This window comes from Leuciscus leuciscus (genome assembly GCF_965113295.1).
Source record: "Leuciscus leuciscus genome assembly, chromosome: 2".
Taxonomy (NCBI): domain Eukaryota; kingdom Metazoa; phylum Chordata; class Actinopteri; order Cypriniformes; family Leuciscidae; genus Leuciscus; species Leuciscus leuciscus.
In genome coordinates this window covers 56,610,715-56,634,729 of record NC_138726.1, presented here as the reverse complement: position 1 = coordinate 56,634,729, position 24,015 = coordinate 56,610,715, and the positions used below count along the sequence as shown (strand labels likewise).

The following is a 24,015-nucleotide window of genomic DNA, read 5'->3' as shown; positions in this document are numbered from 1 at the left end:
TTCTTCTATTTTTTAAAGATTGCCATTACATAACCTGCCAAAATAACCTTTGTACCCGCCACGGTCGATTTTTAATCGAGGTTAAGCTTAAATAAAAACCCTTAAAAAATAAGAGAGCTGTAAACACATCGCAGGCTTGATCTGTTTCGGCATGAGTGCAAAAGAGAACCCATGTGGTTGCATAATATGCTGTATGTAGGCTATTACATCTAATGTTAGGGGGGCAATCCTTGAATGTATAGTAGCGGCCTAAATACTTATAATTGTCCAGTACACAAAGTATGGCCCATAATCGCTACACTGATCTGGGCCACACACCTCCCATGCACAATCTGCCCAAATGTTGTCTGCTGTCATGCATGCAGTGCCATCATTGCCACACATGGCCCACAGTTGGCTGACATGATGCATGCCAGAGCCGGTGTGGTGAAGTATTCGGTCACTCTGAAGTGATGGGTCCGGGCAGAGGACCCAAGCAATCCGATTGGTTCAAAGCACGTTTTATGGGTAATCGCTTTAGTGCCTGCTTACAAATCATACAAAATCAATTTATTATAGAAGACGTTTGTACTACGTTATAACGAGTCATTAATGTATTTTAAATTACACGTTTCATATACTAGTATTTAACCGAAGCTATAGATTGTGAAATTAAACATTTCTCGTTGTTAGTGTGTTTTTTAGTTAGCTTAGATAGTAGCATAGCACAGCTAACGTTATCTGATGATCGTGCTATGAGCTTTACCTGAGCTTATACTGCCTTACCGTATTCACAGCAATTCGTAGTGCAATTATAATTATGGCATTGTTTTTTATCGCAATAATCAGCACAATGTTACAAGTACAATTTTATTTATTAAAAGAGCCATAACATAATGTTTATTTGTGTATATTACTGTTTTTCTTATTAACAGTTTAGACATTTAAATAAATTACAGAATGCTAGCTATGTTTTGTGGGTATATATATTAATTGGTTGTCAAGCCTTGACTAAAGAACAGTATAATAAAATTATAGAAACACAAATCTTAATGTAATCAAACTACTTAATTCATATAATAATCTTTTATTTTAAAGAAATACCATTTAAGTATGTATAGGGCATAATATGGGCAATAGGGCATAATATGCTTTTTTTTATTACAAGCTTGTCATTTGTGTACTAATGCATATGATTTATGGCATAATTATTTCTTAATACAGAACATCATACAACACAATAACATTTAATGTAATAAAATTAGTGAACCAAAACTTGTATAAAAATTTAATTTAATTACACAATACATAATGAATTCAACTGAATTATGGGATGTAATATATTACATTTTTATTAACACAAACTACAAGCAAAATGCACATCGTTTTAGGACATTTATAGAGCTTTTAAAAATACACAACAATACAAAGCAGCTTTAAACAGACATACTTTTGTATGTCGTTACTTTCCTAAATACTTTTGTGATAGTTCTCTGGCTATACATTGTGAAGATTTAAAAACAACTAATGTTGAGTTAGCTGTGTTTAAATATTTAATGAACCGTAAGGTTAAAGTTTTTTGAGAACTAATGAGACAAATAGATGCAGTGTCTTTTGCTGTATGAAAAGTCAAATCTTTAGTTTGAAGTAAATTCATGTTGTATATGCAGTCAATTCTTTGTGGAACCATCCTAAGGCCTAGATGATGCAGTCAGTCAATTTCCCCTTTAGATGGTGGGGTCGTGACCTGTAGGTGAGGAGGCTGGACTAGGTGTCATGGACAGGCTTGAGGGAACTCTGTAAAAACACACAAACATGCTGCAACACATCATGTTCAACTGGACATTTGCACAGTCTTTAGTGCTATGGAACATCACTCACTGTTTTTACTTTGATATGCAAGCCCAAAGGTGCAACGCAGCAGAACGTAGTTAGCTCGTTGAACATGGGATGTTGTGACATTAAAAGGCTATTTTAATGACACACTCCACAAGATAAGATATATCAGCCCAAAAGTGACTGAAACCTTCCGTTCGTCTCAGTATTAGAAGGCTGATCTGTACAAAAGATTAAAAAAAAAAGTAATTACTTAATGAGTTAGTTTAATGAGTTAGTTCACCAAAACATAAAAATCAGCCATCAGTTTCTCCCAACATATTATCAAATGATACCAGGGTGAGAAAATGATGTGTTTTTGGTGATATAAAAAAATTCAAGTACTTATTTGTACCAACACGATCCCATAAAATGCTTACCTCAGGAATCAATTCACACATTAAAAGGTCGAAATGTTCAAGTTTTTTGTCCTTTTGCTCAAACACAATGTTGTCGATGTGTCCCAGAAGTTCCTCAACATGTGCTGACAAGGCAGGATGAAAGCTCTTAGGTTTTGCCATTTTTCCAGTCTTCATTTGCCACCATTTGTTCCATGTGGGTTTCACTGAGCCTTTTACAATTCCTTGAAACAACTCCTGAAAAAAAATATTTAGTATAGCAAACAATATCTAGCCATTTTAAATTTTGTAAAGTCTTATATGTACCTGAATTTCAGTATCACTGACAAGAGAACAAATTCCTTTTTTTTTCACCTCCTCGACTGTCCTATATTTTAAAAATCATCGATCTACTTGATTTATTATAATTTTAAGTTGATTTATATGAATGACACACTTTACACATACCTTTTATACGTCATATGCTGAACAGCATATGCTGCCATTGATGATGCGTGATATCTTCTCAGATGCCACAGATCGTCTCCCTGTATCACCTCGTTTTTCATAGAGGTCCATTTGTCCCTCACCTCCATTTCTGCCATCTAATGAAATAAACACAGTTGTTAAAGTAATGTAGATAAAAATAAAATAAATAAATCCATTTATTTAACTTACTGTACAAACCAAAACCCCACAGTTGTTAGAGTCAGCCAGCCTCCACTGTTCTGGGTACTCAACAGTCCATTTTCCCAAGTATTTCGGAAGGCATTGCTTTTGCACAAAAGAAAAAAGAAATGAATAAATGTACATTAGTAAATAAAGATAACAGTTTTGACATTTACAAAGCACAAAATACCATAGTATAGCCAGGTCCATCGCAGAAATTGACTTGTAGTTGTCACTGGGGTCGTAAACTCGAATACGATTCAGCAAACCATCCAAGACCTTTACAACATAAACAGAAACCGCTTTAACCAGAGTAACAACTGTTGAGCAAAAATGTATTTTTTTTTTTATCCATACATACCCACAAAATGAAGTGGTTTTCCTTTTCGGGGCTCTGTCCACCAACAATTCTTGGAATAAGGACTGTGTCTGTCAGGCTTCTGGGTGGATGAAGTAGGAGGCGAACTCAAGGATGAAGAAACAAAAGTTTTAATTCTCAATTATCACAAATACAAGGAACAGGGAGCGAGCGCTCAGAACAAGGATAACCTAACATTAAACAAACATTGACCGACAAGTGAGGAGTGAACAGAAGGAACTTAAATACACAGACAGATGAACACAAGACAGGTGATGCAGATGATGATGATAACGAACAGGTGGGTAATGAAGGGAGTGAGTTCAGGTGTGGAAACAAGGAGGATTCTGGGAACTGTAGTGAAGACAGGACGATGACAGATGGTGAATGTGACAGTGTCATTCTCATCAAGGTCCTTTAAAATATTTTTAAGTAAGTAAGTGTGTCCCCTGCCCCTGAAATTTATTTCATAGATTTTCATTTACCTTCAGACAAGAAATGTGACTGTCATCCACATGTTTCTTGATAGTGAAGGATCGCCACCAGAGAACGAACGTGTGCACCTGTAAAGCAGTTCCACCATGTGCTTCACAGAGCTGTGCAATCCTTGTGTCAAGAATCTAAAAGAAATAGTAGATTTCAATAAAATGTTGTTGAATAATAAAAGAAGTACATATAGGAGGTTCGTGTACAAAAGACCATATAAATAAGCTGCCATTGGACACATATGGAGGGCTCGCCTGAGTCCCAAAATTTCTCCAATCATGCATTCATGTCTATGTCTCAGCACCCTCTAACAGAATCCACGGTTTCGAGAATATCCGAGAAACTTTATTTTTCGCCCCAAAAAAACCCTTATAGATATTTTGGGTCAAAAAATAAAGTTTCTTGGATATTCTTGAAATCTTGGATTCTGTTAGAGGGTGCTGAGACATAGACATGAATGCATGATTGGAGGCTCTAGAGCCTTCCAGAGCTGAGATATGGAGATCCCACAAAGCATTTATTCCATTGGGGCAAATAGAGACTCGCAAATTAAAATTCTAACGTCGTCATTCAGCCATGGGAAACTTTTCTTCTGTGGACACAGTGTCTCGAAATCTTCAACTGTGGCCTGGCATCTCGGAAACTGAATGAGTGGCCGCTTTCTGTCGGTTTCCTCACTCAAAATTCTCATATACATTTCCTAGAAAAAAAAAAAGGTTTGTAATTGTCTTACATATATAATATTATATAATATATAACAGACTTCCATTTATTTAACATCTTACCTCTTCTAGCTCCAAGATGTGAAAGCGATCCACTGAAAACTGTTTTTTTTTTTTTTTCTATTTCTGTAAACACATTTGGATCAGTCACAAATCTTTGTCAAAGTTACTTATAGTACTTTTTTAAAATTAAATCAAATAAAGCATACCTGTGCGTGATGCATCACCTCCTGCCATGTCTGTCTTCAGGCAGGAAGAATCATGGTCATCATGAATTTTCACTGAAAAAGGTTGTATATGTAATATTTTAAATTTGCCATAAACATTTACTTCAAAAAGTGGACCATCTACTGTAATGTACTGCCTTTCTCACCATTCAGGTTAATGTCACGCCGCAGGAATGGTTTGAGTTGGGACACATTGGTTTTCTGGCGGAGATTTGTCTGCAAGTGTAGCAACCCCTTTTCCGGTAATGTCTTCGACTACAAAAGGGCCTGTCCAGTTCCCCTCTAAACGTCCACCTTTGCGTCCCTCTTTTCTTTTGTTTGCTTTGAGTACCTCCTCTCTTTCGTGGATGTGAAATGATTTCACATTTTTTCTTTTCCGGGACTCGTACTCTGCCTTTTGCTTCCCCTGTGCTTTTGCAATGTGATCCCGCACCTTATGAAGATAATGTACAATAAACAGACTTAATAAAATACCTTAAATAATGTGAATTATTACTTAATTATAGTTCATACTAGAGACAATTACCTTTGCCTGTACTGCTGTCACCTCTACTATCCGTGTTGGCATTACAATATTCGGATCCTCTGCTACAAAGCAATCTGTCTCAGATACTACCTTTGTGTTTAGAACCTCTGGCGTGTTTGGGTGCCGGTGAAACATCAAAAAGAATGGTGTATACTTTGTGACACGACTTAACACCATTAAGTATTTAATATAATATGATGTTGTGGTCCTCAATATAATATGTCGTGGCCTCTACATAACGTACATGAGTTAATTATTTACACTTGAGGGGCTGTATGAAACCATCTTGTGGTTCGGGAATTTGAGTCTACAATTATCTTACCCACTTCGTGACGTCCGAAAGATGCCTTGCCAATAGTATGCGCTTGCAATCTTATTGCATGTCCTTGTTCTCCCCTGATGCCCACCTGTAGCTGGGCTGTCATGGCATTCCCGAAGGACTCGTTCCTTCTGTTTCTCATCCATGACAACTAGACGGTTTGATCCGTCTGCAGTCTTGTAATAAAGATGTCCACCTGTATTAGAGACATAAAGAGGTAATGTGAGGGAACGCAACACACAGTATTTAAATCATGTTATTTATTGAAGAAAATATGATGTAAATTTAGTTGTTTTATCATAAGCAAACGTAGCGGATACTGTAAATCACAGAATACATAACACATTAAAAGGCAATGATATTTTTTCATTTTGCTACTACTATCATTACGTTAGTAATTCATTAAGTTAACTATAAAGTGTCGCTATGTTGTGAGAAGGTACTCCTTTGCAGAGATCCCAAACCTAACTGAGCATTTAACAAACAGAAAAGAAGTCATGACATCTCATTGACAGATGTTCTCCAGTCCTAAAAGTAAAACAAAAAACACAAACAATCTGTTTTTAAAAGATCTTTTAGAAAGTCATGGTCTCTTTTGAGCCTTTGTCAGTGATACTTGATTTCTTTCTTTCAAGACACCTGAAATACTTCCCATACATGAAAAAAATAAATGCCGTGTTGGTGATATCATATTTTATATATATTAAAATATTCTTACATAGGCTATATAAAATAAAATGACACAACCCTGTCTCTTTTTGTTAAATTTCTGTTTTATTGATCAATAATAGCCATTATAAAAGCAGCCAAAAAGGTATAAGAAGCTATACAAGTCAAGAAATAAAGTAAGTAAAACGATTCAGTCAAACATAAGTCAGCAGGCTACATCGTTAAAGATAAATAGCCTAAATAATTTAACGTTATATAAAGTTATGAAGCTAAAACTTTGCCCTCAGCCAAAACGATTTGCCAGGGAACAAATTATAGATTAATGATATCTAAGATCGTCCGTTAGATATAGCCTACACAAGACGAATTATATCTCATGTTTAACCACTAGACTAGAGACATAAACCAGCGGCAGACGGCAGTAGATCTAGCCGAGGTAAGGCTGTTTCAGGCGGGATACAGGAGCGCTGAGCACCCGGTGATCCCTTGGATCTCACATCTCCGAAAACGTCAGATCATTTTTTTAAATAGGCGCTATCTGTAGAAACAAACAACATATTTGTGATTGAAACAACTACATTATCGACTGAAAAACTCTTAAAACTACATTTCGTGACACAATAACAGTAGTATTTTTAACACAGTAGTACTTTCTCCTGCTATTGACGCAACTTGAGATTTTAAATATTAGCTATAGAATATACACAATTTACATATACAATATACAATTTAATTTAATCTTACCTTGCATATAGCAGCGGGATTTAGCATTCTACATAAAGCTACCACATAATAACACTAAAATAGCTCTCGTTAGCTACAAGTTATCGCGAGAACAGATTTAGATCAGGCATACTACTGGCACACTAATTGGGTCCTCAGCCCGGACCCATCACTTCAGAGTGACCGAATACTTCATCATACCGGCAACACGCCAGCAGTGCCACGATGAGGCCACATTTGGGCCAAGTCTGTTTGCTATGTGGGATGTTACGCGCCATAAAAAAAAAATAATAATTGTTACGCGACTTTTAACAGTAGCACAGGAAATAGGAACAATGTGAATCTGTATTTATTTATCCTAAGCATTTATAAGAAAATGGGAATCACTCACAATTAGGGTACACTTTTTAAATCTTATATCAACATAACACTACATAATTAACATTTTCTGTTGTTCTCCCTGCAGATCCTGCCAAACATCACCTGTCGAACCGATCCGAACATGATTTTCAAAACCCAAAGGCACTTTTAAGAGCCAACCTCTATCTCTTCATTATTTGCTATATCTTACATCCTCTCTGTTCTCACGATCTATATTTCTGTCCATCTCTTCAATCTTTATCTATCTCACAGTCTTTATCTATTGCTCTTTCTTTCCTCCCTGTCTGTCTTTGTCTACTTGTCTGTCTTACCCATCTTTGTCAGTCTGTCTGTTTGTATCTGACTGTCTGTCTGTATCTGACTGTCTGTCTGTCAGTCTGTCTGTATCTGACTGTCTGTCTGTCTGTCTGTCTGTCTGTATCTGACTGTCTGTCTGTCTGTATCTGACTGTCTGTCTGTATCTGACTGTCTGTCTGTCTGTCTGTCTGTCTGTATCTGACTGTCTGTCTGTCTGTATCTGACTGTCTGTCTGTATCTGACTGTCTGTCTGTCAGTCTGTCTGTATCTGACTGTCTGTCTGTCAGTCTGTCTGTATCTGACTGTCTGTCTGTCTGTCTGTCTGTATCTGACTGTCTGTCTGTCTGTATCTGACTGTCTGTCTGTATCTGACTGTCTGTCTGTCAGTCTGTCTGTATCTGACTGTCTGTCTGTCAGTCTGTCTGTATCTGACTGTCTGTCTGTCTGTCTGTCTGTATCTGACTGTCTGTCTGTCAGTCTGTCTGTATCTGACTGTCTGTCTGTCAGTCTGTCTGTATCTGACTGTCTGTCTGTCAGTCTGTCTGTATCTGACTGTCTGTCTGTCAGTCTGTCTGTATCTGACTGTCAGTCTGTCTGTTTGTATCTGACTGTCTGTCTGTCTGTCTGTCTGTCTGTCTGTCAGTCTGTCTGTATCTGACTGTCAGTCTGTCTGTATCTGACTGTCTGTCTGTCTGTCTGTATCCGACTGTCTGTCTGTATCTGACTGTCTGTCTGTCTGACTGTCTGACTGTCTGTCTGTCTGTCTGTATCTGACTGTCTGTCTGTCTGTCTGTCTGTATCTGACTGTTTGTTATAATGCCAGGGGGGTCTACAAAAAAGATCTGCCCCTTTTGCCAGGGGATTTTATTTTGCGCTCAAAAGATCTGCTCACATTGTAAAAAGGTGCAGCCTCTGAAGCAGCGCCTCAAGAAGAAGCTTCAGAGGTTTGATGAGAAGCGAGAGGAATGGGTGGTTGGTCGTAAGAAAAACCACAACACTGCATCCATCAAGGATGAAGCCAATATCATGGTACGTACAATTTCATACATGACAGTAAACTGTCCAGATCATCTAGGAAGTACATTCAGTGGTACCATTTGTTATTAAGTGAGCATGCCAGCACAAGGTCAGAAAGGCATTATTTTTTCCCAATATAGATAAATTTGAATATTTTTTTTTCCAATTATACTTTGTCCTCCCTGTGTCATCAGAATCAATTTAAAAGTATAATTTAACTATCAACTTTGAAGGCACACGTAATTGTGATTTGTAGTTTTTATTTTAGTGGTGGTAATACAACCATAAAGTTATCACATCTTCACCGCAATACATCACATACCTAAATGATCTACCAGAGCAAAATTTGAACACACAGCAAATATAATTGAAACTCAGGAATTCTTGAGTTAATAACATATACAGGCATGCATTATGACAGAATTACAGGTGCAATTTAATAATCAAACTTTCTTATCGAGTGGATGAGAAATAACACATGAACTGCATTCATACTGTACTACTCAAAGCACTTTAAAATGTGAATGCGTCAACTAAATATGTGCAGCATTCACCCATTTGGTCACGTAATCACTAAGGTTCTGCCTTTATTTTTAATAAATCTTTAGATTGTCATTGTCCAGTTGCACAATGGTTACATATCTTATCAATGTAGGTGCAAAACCCGAGCTACTAATGTTATATAAAGGGTACCCTCATGGTGTCAGATTCATCTTTTTACTGTTTTTCTATATAGAGTTGTTTTTTGCTTCTAATGTATGAGCCTTTCCTGTTTGCACATAAAGCTAAACTCACCATTAGGTTAAAAATCCTGAATGGCAGTAACCTGGATGCTGTCATTAATAATGATATATATTTTTAAATTAATATTCTTAGTTATTTTTTATGTTGTTTTTCTATTACTTTAAACAGCAAACACACAATTTTGTCATTGCAGCTTGAGAAACTCCATGCCATTGGCTACAAACCAGTTCTGCTACTAGGAAAGGAGAACAAAAAAAAAAGAAATTAAGTGCGAAATATTAACGCCTCGCTGCACACTCTCCACCTTTGCCCAGGACTACCTACAGAAGATAGGTTCATTTTATGAATACCTTTGTGAAGGTGAGATGCATGCACTGTATCTTAAAGGGATAGTTCACTTTGAAATACATTTTTGGTATGTTTTAGCTTACCTCAAGGGAATCCAAGATGTAGGTGTCCTTTTTTTTCCGCAGTAGTTTCAATTTTGATATTTTTAGGTCAAACCGTTCTTGTCTGTCAGTCATATAATGCAGGTCTATGGTCATTATCTCAAAGAGCATGCACAGAGTCCAAATTAAAACAATTCCCCATCATAAGTACACATTGATGGCCTAAGACACGAAACGAGCGGTTTGTGTGAGAAAACGAACAGTATTTATATCGTTTTTACCTCTTGTACACAGCCATGTCCAAGTGATCTGATCTGACGTGTACGCAGACTGGTGCATAGATATATACACACTAGATGTCGCCTTGTCTACGGCAGTTCATTGGAACTAATGTCTTTAAGGCGACATCTAGTGTATATATCTATGCACCAGTCTGCGTACACGTCAGATCAGATCACTTAGACATGGCTGTGTTCTCACACAAACCGCTCGTTTCGTATCTTAGGCCATCAATGTGTACTTACGATGGGGAATTGTTTAATTTGGATGACGGGGAATTGTTTTAATTTGGACTCTGTGCATGCTCTTTGAGACAGTGACCATAGACCTGCATTATATGACTGACAGACAAGAACGGTTTGACCTAAAAATATCAAAATTGAAACTACTGCGGAAAAAAAGACACCTACATCTTGGATGCCCTTGAGGTAAGCTAAAACATACCAAAAATGTATTTCAAAGTGAACTATCCCTTTAAAGTCACAGTTCACAACTTGTGTTGAGTACGCAAAATATTTTATTAATGTTTAAATCTTAAAGGGATACTCCACCGAAAAATGAAAATGCTGTCATCATATACTCACCCTCATGTTGTTTCAAACCTGTATGAATTTCTTTCTTCTTCTGAACAGAAAGGAAGATATCTAGAAGAATGTGAGTAACCAGACAGTTGACTTCCATAGTATATTTTTTTCCTACTATGGAAGTCAATGGTATCTAAAACTGTCTGGTTACTCACATTCTTCTAGATATCTTCCTTTCTGTTCAGCAGAAGAAAGAAATTCATACAGGTTTGAAACAACATGAGGGTGAGTATATGATGACAGCATTTTCATTTTTCGGTGGAGTATCCCTTTAAAGGAATGGCTCACCCCTAAAACTTAAATTCAGTCATTCTTTTTTTCTGCTGCTGAATGCTTGTATGATCATAGTCTACTCTATGTGACGTCTCTACCAACACATTTAATGTAGACGCAAATGGGTAGAAAAACATAAAAATTCACACCTGGCAATTGATTATGGGAATTGAAGTAAACTGTTTCAAAACAGTAGTTTCCTGCAACTGCAGATGTAGACATGTAGATTCTAAGTGTATTGAGCCCTGTTTGTATTAATAGCATGCAGCACACTGGTCTACAATGGGATTTGGCACCCAGAGTTAAGTGCATTCAAGCATATACTGTCAACTTTAGAATTATGTTTGGCATGTTTTTGTAGGAGACATATTTCATTTCTGTTTTCAGCCCACATACAACCATATCTTTAATGTTTAGGCACTCTGACCACAGCAATTTTTGTAGTGACATACTAATTGAACACATTACATTTGCAAAGACCCGTTTTGGTCACTGGGTCAGTGAATCAAATGATAATGAATCTATATATACTCATTGAAACAATATCGAGGACAGTGCTAAAATGTAGATCATTAACGGAAATAACACAAAGAAAAAGAAAACCATCAAATTTTTGCTGGATACACCACAAACTTACACTGCTACGAACTTTGAGGCATAAAGCCCAAAGTTTTTTAGCGCACGCAGTCTAGTCTTAACTGAATAGTTTGACCCAGACTGTAAACGAACATTATACTTGTCATTTTTTCAATAGATATTATGAGCGCTCTGGGTTTTATTTTCCTGACTTAAAGATATATTGTATTGGTTATCGTCATAGAAAATCAATCAAATATATTACAGATATCTAATACATCCAGTAGACTCTCAATAGTTCTCCTGCAATCAAAAGTGCCTTCAAATCTGGTTGGGGAAAATTTGGTATATATTATTCAAACACATTTACCTAACAGTTAAAACAGGTACAGATCAAGCTTATGGTTAAACTCTATCTTTTAAATAAGCAAAACACGACACTTGTTTAACTTGCACAGGATGGACCCAGGATTCCAGTGGCAATGAGGATCAGCTGATTACTCTGCAGCTCACACCCTGCGAGGCGAGCCCCACGGGGGGGCAAGTGGAGCAGGCGGAATCCACGGGGGGGCAAGTGGAGCAGGCGGAATCCACGGAGGGGCAAGTGGAGCAGCCGTAATCCACGGAGGGGATGGTGGAATCCACGGAGGGGCAAGTGGAGCAGGCGGAATCCACAGAGGGGCAAGTGGAGCAGGCGGAATCCACGGAGGGGCAAGTGGAGCAGCCGGAATCCACGGAGGGGCAAGTGGAGCAGGCGGAATCCACGGAGGGGCAAGTGGAGCAGGCGGAATCCACGGAGGGGCAAGTGGAGCAGGCGGAATCCACGGAGGGGCAAGTGGAGCAGGCAGAATCCACGGAGGGGCAAGTGGAGCAGGCAGAATCCACGGAGGGGCAAGTGGAGCAGCCGGAATCCACGGAGGGGCAAGTGGAGCAGCCGGAATCCACGGAGGGGCAAGTGGAGCAGCCGGAATCCACGGAGGGGCAAGTGGAGCAGGCGAGCCCCACGGGGGGGCAAGTGGAGCAGGCGGAATTCACGGAGGGGCAAGTGGAGCAGGCGGAATCCACGGAGGGGCAAGTGGAGCAGGCGGAATCCACGGAGGGGCAAGTGGAGCAGGCGAGCCCCACGGGGGGGCAAGTGGAGCAGCCGGAATCCACGGAGGGGCAAGTGGAGCAGGCGAGCCCCACGGGGGGGCAAGTGGAGCAGCCGGAATCCACGGAGGGGCAAGTGGAGCAGGCGAGCCCCACGGGGGGGCAAGTGGGGGGGCAAGTGGGGGTAATATTATCACAAACAGGATGGACATAAACGATAAAGGGTCATTCTACAGAAACGTCCACTTTTGGTAGGGCAAGATGTCTTAAAATTGATTATTTTTCTAACATTTAAACTTACACCACATTATTAGACTACCCTTTGACTTTATGAATATGCATAAATGACAGCTTAATGATTTATTATATTTTTTGTACATTTATTTAAAGACCGCATGTACCATTTTTTTGTCACTGGTGTTACCTTACTTCTTTGGCAATATTATTTGGTTTTTATAAAATATTATTTCTAATTTTTTTCAGCACATGTAGACAGAGTTAGCGAAAAATAATAATAATGCAACAAATAAGGAGATGTTTTATTTATTTTAATCAGGTTTGTTAAAAGTGTGCTTGAATGAGGTTAGTTCATCTGCGCTACCATCTATTTGCTATAACAATGAAAATATTTGAAAACCAGTTAAAATCAAGTAATGATGCAATCCTTTAAATCTTAACTTTTGAGTGTAGCAGAATTAAATGGATGTAACATTATTACTATGTCACATGTGACATTGCATTTAATGTGACAGGAAAAAAAGACAGTAACACCAGTGACACAATAAAGTTTATCTATAAATGGAAGTCACTGGTGTTACCCATAAGAAAGGTGACACCAGTGACAGTAACACCAGTGACAATTTTCATGAAAAATTAATTCCTCTTCATGACATACACACTATATATGAAATGGATTTGACATTAAAGATTTATAAATAAATAAAAACAGACAGAGAGCTTGAACATATTGTTTGACCCTCATATGTGTGTTAAAATTCACCCACTATTCTATTCATTTAAATTACATTTGTAGGTTGACAAGTCAACATTTGAGAAGTAGTGAAAAATCAATAGCGCAGCGCACAGACCTCTGATATATTATAGAAAAAACACCTGAAACTGATTCAATCTGTATTTTATGAGGGAAGAAGCTGGATTGTCCAAAAAACAACAAAAAACATTCAAATATAAATGTTAATAAAAATATTTTTGCATTCACAACATTTGCTGAACACAAGAGCCAATGTCATTAGAACTGTTTTTCATTTTAGTCTATAAAAAAAGCAACAGATTTAAAAGATTTTTTTTTTATATAAAAGTAAACCCTTGAAATAAGTCGATTTTATGTTATGACATGAATTTGAGTCTGGGAGCTTAAGCCTTGTCTGTGAAACCAGCCATAAAAGTCTTACATCTTATTGCTCTACAACATCTTCCGCGATATAGATAATTAAATCTGCAATTCAACTGCTCTTTAAAGACAATATGTGTGGCTCTTAAAAGAGCCTTTGTGTGTTGTGTTGAGCTGAGCTCGCTCTACTTTGAGCTGGTGTATTTGGTCACAGCCTTTGTGCCCTCAGACACGGCGTGTTTGGCCAGCTCTCCGGGCAGCAGCAGACGCACGGCGGTCTGGATCTCTCTCGATGTGATGGTGGAGCGCTTGTTGTAGTGAGCGAGACGAGACGCTTCACCGGCGATGCGCTCGAAGATGTCGTTGACGAAAGAGTTCATGATTCCCATCGCCTTGGAGGAGATCCCGGTGTCGGGATGAACCTGCTTCAGGACTTTGTACACGTAGATCGCGTAGCTCTCCTTCCTGGACTTTCTGCGCTTCTTTCCGCCCTTGCCGGCGGTTTTAGTGACGGCCTTCTTCGATCCCTTCTTGGGTGCAGACTTCGCTGGTTCAGGCATGATGATTCAGTCAAAGAAACTCAAAGACCAATAAAGCTGAATCACTGCAGGCGGGCTTTATGCACTGCTCTATGCTAATTTCAAAAGGGAAGAACGAGTCTCTGTGATTGTGAGTCGTCAACCCATAGAGTGATCTCATTGGCCACATTACACATTCACTGACTTGTAGGTGGACCAATCAGAAGCTTTAAAATATTAATCACGCCCATCTATAAATACCATCCCCCACATCGACTCCATTCCTTAAAGGGATAGTTCACCCAAAAATGAAAATTCTATCATTGTTTACTCACCCTCAAGTTGTTCCAAACCTGTATGAGTTTCTTTGTTCTGCTGAACACAAAGGAAGATATTTGGAAGAATGTTTGTAATCAACAGATCTCGGTCCCCATTGACTTCCATAGTAGGAAAAAAATATACTATGGTAGTCAATGGGGACCGAGATCTGTTTGGTTAAAAACATTCTTCCAAATATCTTCCTTTGTGTTCAGCAGAACAAAGAAACTAATCAAACGTTGTGCAAAAATTATTCTCAGCTATGTTATGAAAGATTTAATGTAATTAATTGATATACCATTTTACGTCATGCACTTAATTATGCATGTAAACAAGACCATAAATGCAATTCCCATTCAACACAATGTATCTAACTATCTAATTAGCATATTAATGTGTTCTTGGGGCAACATGTGATTAAAAAGGGTTTACATTCATAGGAATACCGATGTATAATTTCCTTCCCTATACACCTCGTCTCCCAAAACCCCATATAGTTTTCCTGAGATGTTGATTTATGACAAACAACTTGAATACAAGTCTGATTTAAATGATAATTACAAAATATTATAATTTTCCATAAGAGTGCTAAGTCTTCAGGTCTCCGGTCCCACTGGTTTCATGGTGAAACCTCCAAACATTTGGTATCTGTGGAAAGCACTGAATTTGACTTTACATGACATCCAGGCTGAAAAACACGTGCTGTGTTAGAAACTCACTCAAATATAAGATCCACTACAGTGAAGAATAAACTGTATTTTGAAAGACATGCCAATACAAATGTAAGAACAATAATAAACTACATCAAAAAATATTGCACAATGACAACAAACGCCCAAAACTCTTTGAAAATGTAGTTTTAACTGCAAAGCACAATCGTGAGAATAACATTAAAACTAAGTTTATATTTTGTATTTGCTTAATAATTTTGAGGCAACGTTTAAGGAAAGCACAATTAATATATTCCAAAAATACAATTTGACCACCTCAAACTTGTTCTTTGTGTGTAAATGTGGGTGGCTCTTAAAAGAGCCGTTGGGTTTCTCTTCTTCGTGGATCTCTTAACCCCCGAACCCGTACAGAGTGCGTCCCTGTCGCTTCAGCGCGTACACAACATCCATGGCGGTGACGGTCTTTCTCTTGGCGTGTTCAGTGTAAGTCACAGCATCACGAATGACGTTCTCCAGAAACACCTTCAACACACCGCGAGTCTCTTCATAGATCAGGCCAGAAATACGCTTGACGCCGCCACGTCGAGCAAGACGACGAATAGCGGGTTTAGTGATTCCCTGGATATTATCACGAAGAACCTTTCGGTGACGCTTAGCGCCTCCTTTCCCGAGTCCTTTACCGCCTTTTCCTCTTCCAGACATGACGACAGATACTCTTCAACTGACAACAGCAGATGATAGACAAACCACTGGGGAAGAGGAGTTTATAATCAGCTAGCGGACCTAGTTGAAACCACATTCAGGGGCGGTTCTAGTAAACGTCACCAGTTACGCATTTCCAAGTCGAGGTCTGTCTTTTGATGCTGGATACTAGTGGAAGGAAATAGAATTAAAGTAATATTGTTAACGATATAATTTAACTTAAGTATATACAAATAAATTTAAATGCGTTAAAAAAAGACAATTTTACAAATGATACAGCCAAAGCTTTCTAGACAAAAGAAAGGTGTAATCTAAGGGTTCAGTCATTTTGACCCGCGAGGGAAGGATTTGTTACAGGTAGGAGAGAATGAGGGTTAATACATACAAATTATATAATAACTAAATATAGAAGCATAACACTAAAACTTAAACAACCATTCATTTACTTTTGGATTTAAATAAAAATTGCATTTTATAAGACCACCATGGCATATAGAACTAATTATTTAAAAACGCCGTAATATGGAAATCATCTTTCATTGAGTCTTAAAAGAGTCTTTGGGTTTGAGTGACTGCTGTGGATTTAAGCGCGCTCTCCGCGGACGCGACGGGCCCGGTTGGATGTCTTTGGGCATGATGGTGACTCTCTTGGCGTGGATGGCGCACAAGTTGGTGTCCTGGACCTGGCCAATGGCTGTGCGCCTCCTGCTTTCAAGCTCAATCTTTTTTTCGGGTACACAAAGACAAAGCTAGAAAATAGATTAAATCAGTCTTATATTTGTGTATCATGACCCATAATTGTTCGTTTTGTTAACTAATATAAACAATTGAGACGCGAATACGAATAAATAGATCACATACAGTGACATTTTTTTTTTCATAGCACAAAGGAGGGAAATAACCGCGCAGTGCCATATGTTCATAATACAGCGTGTTACTTGCATTAAAAGTGCTTATATTTCATTTACTTTTAAGACATTAACAACGTTCGGTACAAAACTGACTTGGTTCTATGCTGGGCTGATACCAATTTATATAGTGATACAATTTATGAAATAACTCTCTCGGGGAAATATTGGGTGGCTCTAAAAAGAGCCTTTGGTTTGAAGAGAAGCTTCCGTCAGTCTACTTGGCCTTCGCGGGCTTCTCGGTCTTCTTGGGCAGCAGCACGGCCTGAATGTTGGGCAACACACCACCCTGAGCGATGGTCACGCCACCCAGAAGCTTGTTCAGCTCCTCGTCATTGCGCACCGCCAGCTGCAGGTGTCGAGGGATGATGCGGGTCTTCTTGTTGTCCCGAGCGGCGTTTCCAGCCAACTCCAGGATCTCAGCGGTCAGATACTCGAGCACAGCGGCCAAATACTAAGGATGGCTGAAGCGAAACAGTCGTTCCGAAGCTTTGCAAGATCCCGAAGCGCAGATGTGTCGAAACACTGATCCGAAGCGTGATTCGAAACACCCATGTCACGTGACTATGACCAAACGAAGCCTCGAAGTGTTTCACTAGTGTTTCATCAGGTGTGGTCCGCCGAATCAGCGTTTGATTGACACGGTCGGGAACAGACCACACAATCGCACATCTGTATAAAAGTGAAATAAACGCATTTTGACCTCGTGGGTTTTTGTGAGAGGATTTTTTCAAAGGCTGGAGAAATTATCTGTAAAAAAAGAAGTAGGCTAAGTCCTTCCACAGCAGATAAATTAATATTTTTGAATAAAAATCTCTAAAAAAGTGAGACATTGTGGCTTGATTTCTTTTATTAATATTCATTTTTCATGACCAAAATAACATGCACAGTGAGGAGCCTATAGGTTACAAGCTTCACATATTAGAACATTATAATAATAAAAAAACAACACATTTTTTTAATGGCTTGTCAAGGTTGTTTCAGATCAACACCTGCAAGTGACCACTAGGTGTCACCGTTGAGACGGGTGTCGGATTGATTCGAAGCCTCGAAACAATATGGCACATTTGGTTCAACTGTTTCATTGGTTCACGAGGCCTCGATTTTGCCATCACTACCAAATACACCGGAGCTCCGGCACCGACGCGCTGGGCATAGTTGCCTTTGCGGAGAAGCCTGTGAACACGGCCGACGGGGAACTGCAGTCCCGCCCTGGAAGAGCGACTCTTGGCCTTAGCGCGAGCCTTTCCCCCGGTTTTACCTCTTCCACTCATTGCGATTTAAGTTTGTTTACGATTAGGGAGGGAAACAAATACAGTGCGGTTGCCAGTTGTGAGGTGACTTATAAAGGAAAGCGTGACAGTCTCCTATTGGCTGAAATCTGAAAACATTCCCAGCCAATCAGTGATCTTCTCTCTGAACACCAAACCCTCCTTTCTGCTGCTTACACTCAGACACGTCACGCTGTAGTATCATTTAATGCCGCTAGTCTTCCTTTTAAAGGGTGACTTTATTTTGATAATGTTGATGATGATGATGATGATGATGATAATTATGATGATAATGATAAAAATGTGTGATTACAAGTTAAACACTTCGGTCATTAAGCATAATAGCTTCAGTTTAATTGTATAAATATGTAAACATGTGTATACATAATATGGATTTATGTATAATATACATTTATGTATTTATGCATAAATACTTAAGACTTGATCAAAAACATTTGCACCTGTTCATTTGCTTTCACTTGTAATATAAAGGAAAGCCAATGTCACTTTTGACCAATGAAATAACACTCTTTACTATTAACTAGTGGGTGGCTCTTAAAATAGCTTTTTTATATATATATAAAACAAGTAAAAAGACTGAGTTTATTTCTTTGTAGCTGTTGTGTATTAGTTGCAGGGATGGGCATTATTTCAGATACATGTATTTAAAATACGTATTTGTATTTTAAAGCCTTTGGAAAAAATCAAATGCAATTTGTATTTAAATACATTTAAGATGAGTATTTTTGTATTTTCAAAATACATACAGTAAAATACTTTTTGCCAGTCAACCTCTTTATCAGTGTACTGATTTTGTGCATCAACTAGTTCAGACATTCACTAGCTCAGCATTGGATCAGCGATTTTTATTTTATTTTATTTTTTTATCTTTTTTTTTTTATAAGGTGAGTATGTCATGATCAATTCTACTTGTTGATTAAAGTTAAAATAGTGTATTATTCACTTCAGTTAACATGAAAGAATAAAAGAAAGAATAGTTGATTTTTATCAACTAGCTTGTCAAATGTGTTTAAAGCCACACTAAGTAGAAATTGTGTTTTTGTCAAACAGCGACCCCTAGAGTCGCTGTGGAATACTTGCACTGTCGTAAATTATATTATAACATTTTTACATGATTGCAGCTAAATCACAAGTAAATAGTCTATAGTCTAGGCCTACTGTATAATTTAATTTGTGTTGTTTTTATTGGAATGTAAACATTACAAAATGCCAGATAACATCAATTAAGTTAAATGTACGTCGCATTATTTCATAACATTGGCCGTTATGATGTCATTACACATGATTATTGCAATTTATCATAATAGTTTGCAAATTGTGCTCGTTTACACTATTTACAACCTCTACGTTAGGCTTATTTATGATAATTATGTGAGATATTGAAAGCTGTTCTCATGATAATCGCAGGAATCAACGTCAACAGCGTCGTCGGATATCCCTCAGGACTACGTGATAAATACACCTCACAACACCTGAGTTCAGCTGGCAAACTAATTCGTGAGGCATAGCTATCTAAATTATCAAAACGATTCCATTTACACCTGGTCACATAAATGTATTTTTGCGAAACGGATTTAAATTCGATCTTCAATTCTCGCGCTATATGCAGATTTAATGGAGTGCACGTCACCGAGATATGAGCTGCATTTTATAGATCATCAGCTAAAATTTCGAAATCAAAGACCGCAATAAGAGAGAGCAGTAACAGCCCTGGTAAGATCATTTCGTTTCTTTACTTTTAATGATGAAGATTGTGTGTTAAGCGTCTGCGACTTACTTTCACTTTGATTTGCGATAGTTTGCACGTTTGCTTGATGCAGTTGCTCATCTGTGGTGATGCGTGTTCCAGCGCATCGTCATATCTGGATATAACATAATAGCCTATACAACGCTCTCACACGTTTTTTTTGTTTTTTAGCATTTTTGGGAGGAGTACAATTTACATATGTGGTTTCAACAACCATATGCATTTACACTTGTCCAGTTTCGTCTGGAATGCGTCTCAGATCTCCTCCTGAAGTGGTTTGAGGGATCGGATTCAAATGCGTTTCGGAGGGCATTTAAACCTGGACTTTTCACGATCGGATAGCTATCCGATCTGAGAAAATGCATTAAGTGGCCAGGTGTAAACAACCCCCATGACAAAAACATACGCACGAAAGCCGAAAACAAACGCTGGCTGGCCTCTCACGTCCAAATTTGACGAAGTGGTGGGGGAAGTGACGTATGCCGTAAAGCAGTCGAATTTTGTAGTTCTTTTTGTGCTCTTGTTACTACCCGAACACCGAAGTTACATATAGTGCCAGTAAAAGCGATACAGACCCTGTCAGGCTATGGCAGACGTGTCATTCAACCTATTGTAAGTCGATGTACCATCACAAGCATCTTGGAAATATATTATGAAGGTTGAAAAGTTACATAGTGTCGCTTTAAAGCATTACTGCATGTTAGGGCTGGGTGATATGACACTACATATCATAGCGATGATATAAAGTTTGAATTGATGGAACTTTTTCTAAATCGTTTACATAGATATGCCTATTTGTGGGGTAAGAAAATATCCGTGCAGCTTTTACTGGGCAGGAATTATTGGAAAGTTGGAGTAGAAAAAGAAGCAATGATGAATGATACTCCACAAAAGTCTTCAGCTTTTAGTTTTATTGTACATAAAAAATAATAATCAAAAAGGGGTAAATAGTGTCAAATGAATCTAAATTAATTCTAATTAAAAATTTTAGATTCACTTTCTAATTGTAATAAACTTATAGAAGCAAATAAACTTTACATAAGATAAATATAAAAATACTTAAAAAGCATTGGACTAAATTGGACTTGCAAAATAAAATAAAATAAAATAAATAACCTCAACAGAGTTTGAAATTCAGTTTATGCTGTGGAATCAAAACTGTTATTGAGAATTGTGAAACCATGATATTGTTACTGTATAGCCTGGGTTTCCCCATGCTGCCTTGTGAGCAGCAATTTTATTCACGCTGTTAGGCAGCCTGGACACCATGGACCAGATTTTCGCCTCAGCGAGGGGACCAATCACAGAACGGGGAGGGAGCAGCAAGACGATGGCGATGTCTATGCGACACACCGAAGCAGTTTGTTTATATCTATGGATCCAACATGGCAGCAGACGCGAAGTTACCTTTCGATGCAGCCTTAGATAGTGTTCTAAGTAGTTTAGAATGCAGGTTTATTTCGTCTTCTTCCTCGTCGAATTTCTGTCGTTCTACATACGTCATCTGGTATAATAGGGGTTATGCGGAACGCCCAACGTTCGAACCGGAAAACGGGTATAAGCATTTCCGGTTTGCACTACCGTACGCATCTGCAGCAGTAGGTGATCTCTGAGGTAACTTATTTTTCGCTTTTTTAGAAAACAAATCTTATTTCTTTTTTAATTAAAATGTCACGAATGCTTAAGTATCAGAAAAAAAAAGAAAAAAAAATGCAGTCTTCATTTGATTGTTTTAATCGTCTGCAAGCAAATATAAAAGGTTAAACTACTATGATAGCATACAAGTCTAAACTAACTTACTGATAGTTAGCTAACTCTACATCGGGTGCCATTAGCAAAAGCTACATACTAACTTACATACCTTCATAATCATGAATAAATGAGGAGGCGTAAAACTTAAATCCTTTATCTAACGGAGTACTCGTGGCTCTGGAAGTCCGTTTAGCAATACGATGTACATCTGAAATGGATAGAATGGGTAGCTCCAGTAAACACCGGCTATAAAAGGTCGCCATTCCTACGCTGTTTTTACCTCAGTAGCTGACGACCGGAAGTAGTTATATCTGTTTTGTAGAACCCGGAAGTATGTTGCGCATAACCCCTATTGAACCGATTGGCTATGCGCACAGTACAGTACGTACAGGCGCATTTGATAGACAATCGTAGCGCCCAATAAACGGCTCTGGGCATTCGTAAACCACGCCTCAAATACGAGAAAATGAACATGTGGTTCCCAGACCACGGCTAGCCAGGCTATTGTTACTGTGAAGTAAAATTGAGATTTTGGTCATATCGCCCATCCATATCCTTTGCTAGATAGTAGAAAAGGTTCCCACAGTTTTATATACAGTATGGATTAATAGACTACACAAGTAATAGACTACATTGTAACCATAAATAAGTATATAAATGGCTGCTATTTTGCATAAGTTTATTTGTAATTGCCAGAAAGATAGAAAGAAAGAAAGAAAGAAAGAAAGAAAGAAAGAAAGAAAGAAAGAAAGAAAGAAAGAAAGAAAGAAAGAAAGAAAGAAAGAAAGGGCAGAGATGAGGTTAGGAATGTAAAGTCAGTAGGCCTATGTAGTTTCTTCATTCACTGTGACCTATGCCTGCACTGGATGGCCAATTTCACATGTATTTTGTGTATTTTCAAAATACAAAATACTGTATTTGTATTCAAATATTTTTTTTTTCACACGGTATTTTGTATTTGTATTTTAAATACATTTCCATGTATTTATGCCCATCTCTGATTAGTTTTCTAGTTTCTTGTTGTACTGTTTCTTTTCACATTGTTCATTCGTGTTTATTTACTATTAAGTTGAGATGATCTGGGGCCTATACCATGAAGCCGGTTTAGGTGGCTAGCCAGCTATGTTTCAGTTTAGTTTCCGCCAACCCTGGGTTTTAGGTACTATGAAAGTAGCTTGGCTTTAATCGGTGTTCGTCGCCATGGTATCTTACGCTGCACGGCTGACCTGCTCCGGGGCAGGTTATGTTCTGGATTCAAGATCTCAGACTGAAGTTTGACCAATCAGCTGAGAGCAAAGAAACATGTAGGTGACGTAACTTATTCCCAGTGTCTGGAGCACTTCGTAAAGAAAGAGTTTTTAGCATGACAAAATCCCCTTGCCTTTCCTGATAGTATTTGTATGAAAGATACACAAATTTTCCGTGAGTCTTTGTTGTGTCAGCGCTTTGAGGAAAGCAAGTTAAATTTGATACAGTACAAAACACTGTTAATTTGAACTGAGATAGAAAAACCTACACAATAACCCCCTATCATGACCCTCAGACCGGGCCACAGCACAGCTTCAATGTGGCCCTCAGTAAAACCAGAGTGAAGATAGAGATGACCTCTCCCAGAGCGGACCACCCAGCTGGTGCAGATGTAGATGCAATCACCATACAATATTACACTTAAAAAAGCACATTGAAACTGCAGATAGGTCTCAAACTGTTTTATTGGTTTTGTGGGATGGGAGGGAGAAAGAGAGCAAGACAAAGTTGCATTAATAAATATTCATACTAAAGTGTTACTTGGTTAAATAAGTTCACATACTGAGATCAGTTTAATCCAGCTGTTTGATCTCCATTTTTTTTTTTTTTTTGCCTCCTCAGCTCAGTCCAGCTCCTTTAGTGAACAGTCTAGTTCAAGACTCCTTTAGTGTGCAGTCTAATTCAAGACTCCTTTTGTAACATAATCCCACCACAAACATGATCATTACAAGTTTTCTGGAGGCTCATTAAATCACAAAAAGTTCCTTGACTTCCTACAAACACAGGACTGACTGTAATTTATGTCAAGGGTTTTAAATCCTTACCTTGTTCACATTTCTTCTGAAGCACATTGAGGTAGAGGCCTCAGTTTCTGGGGCAGGTTGTGAAAAATCCCACAATAAAAGAGAAGTGTAAGGGCCAGTCCCTTTTTTATGCCACACATTCAAATGTTTGCCATAATAAAAAGCCCAGTGCATTCACCTCAGCA

At 38.3% G+C, this 24,015-nt stretch overlaps 5 protein-coding genes and 1 long non-coding RNA gene across 6 annotated transcripts in view; 2 read left to right on the top strand and 4 right to left on the bottom strand.

Annotated features, from left to right (window-relative positions):
- LOC309493191 (titin-like) overlaps nt 1-24,015 on the top strand; it is a 442,694-nt gene that overhangs the window by 245,692 nt on the left and 172,987 nt on the right. The window lies entirely within an intron of this gene.
- LOC309493285 (uncharacterized protein) lies at nt 1,356-3,113 on the bottom strand. Its single transcript, XM_082162458.1, has 6 exons — nt 3,052-3,113; nt 2,871-2,966; nt 2,661-2,797; nt 2,520-2,580; nt 2,235-2,450; nt 1,356-1,776 (listed from the first exon to the last, which is right to left on the bottom strand). Exons 1-6 carry the CDS (start codon nt 3,052-3,054, stop codon nt 1,747-1,749), a joined length of 543 nt encoding a protein of 180 aa, XP_082018584.1. The 5' UTR covers nt 3,055-3,113; the 3' UTR covers nt 1,356-1,746.
- On the top strand, nt 8,453-11,976 carry LOC309493374. Its single transcript, XR_014203883.1, has 3 exons — nt 8,453-8,598; nt 9,524-9,690; nt 11,890-11,976. It is a non-coding gene; the product is annotated as an uncharacterized lncRNA (long non-coding RNA).
- Nucleotides 14,009-14,464, bottom strand: LOC309493307 (histone H2B-like). Its single transcript, XM_082162482.1, has one exon. The coding sequence runs from the start codon at nt 14,429-14,431 to the stop codon at nt 14,057-14,059; it is 375 nt and encodes a 124-aa protein (XP_082018608.1). The 5' UTR covers nt 14,432-14,464; the 3' UTR covers nt 14,009-14,056.
- Nucleotides 15,444-16,132, bottom strand: LOC309493328 (histone H4). Its single transcript, XM_082162501.1, has one exon. It carries the CDS (start codon nt 16,078-16,080, stop codon nt 15,769-15,771), a length of 312 nt encoding a protein of 103 aa, XP_082018627.1. The 5' UTR covers nt 16,081-16,132; the 3' UTR covers nt 15,444-15,768.
- On the bottom strand, nt 17,070-18,310 carry LOC309493338 (histone H2A-like). The gene is made up of 2 exons (XM_082162513.1): nt 18,113-18,310; nt 17,070-17,442 (listed from the first exon to the last, which is right to left on the bottom strand). Exons 1-2 carry the CDS (start codon nt 18,260-18,262, stop codon nt 17,206-17,208), a joined length of 387 nt encoding a protein of 128 aa, XP_082018639.1. The 5' UTR covers nt 18,263-18,310; the 3' UTR covers nt 17,070-17,205.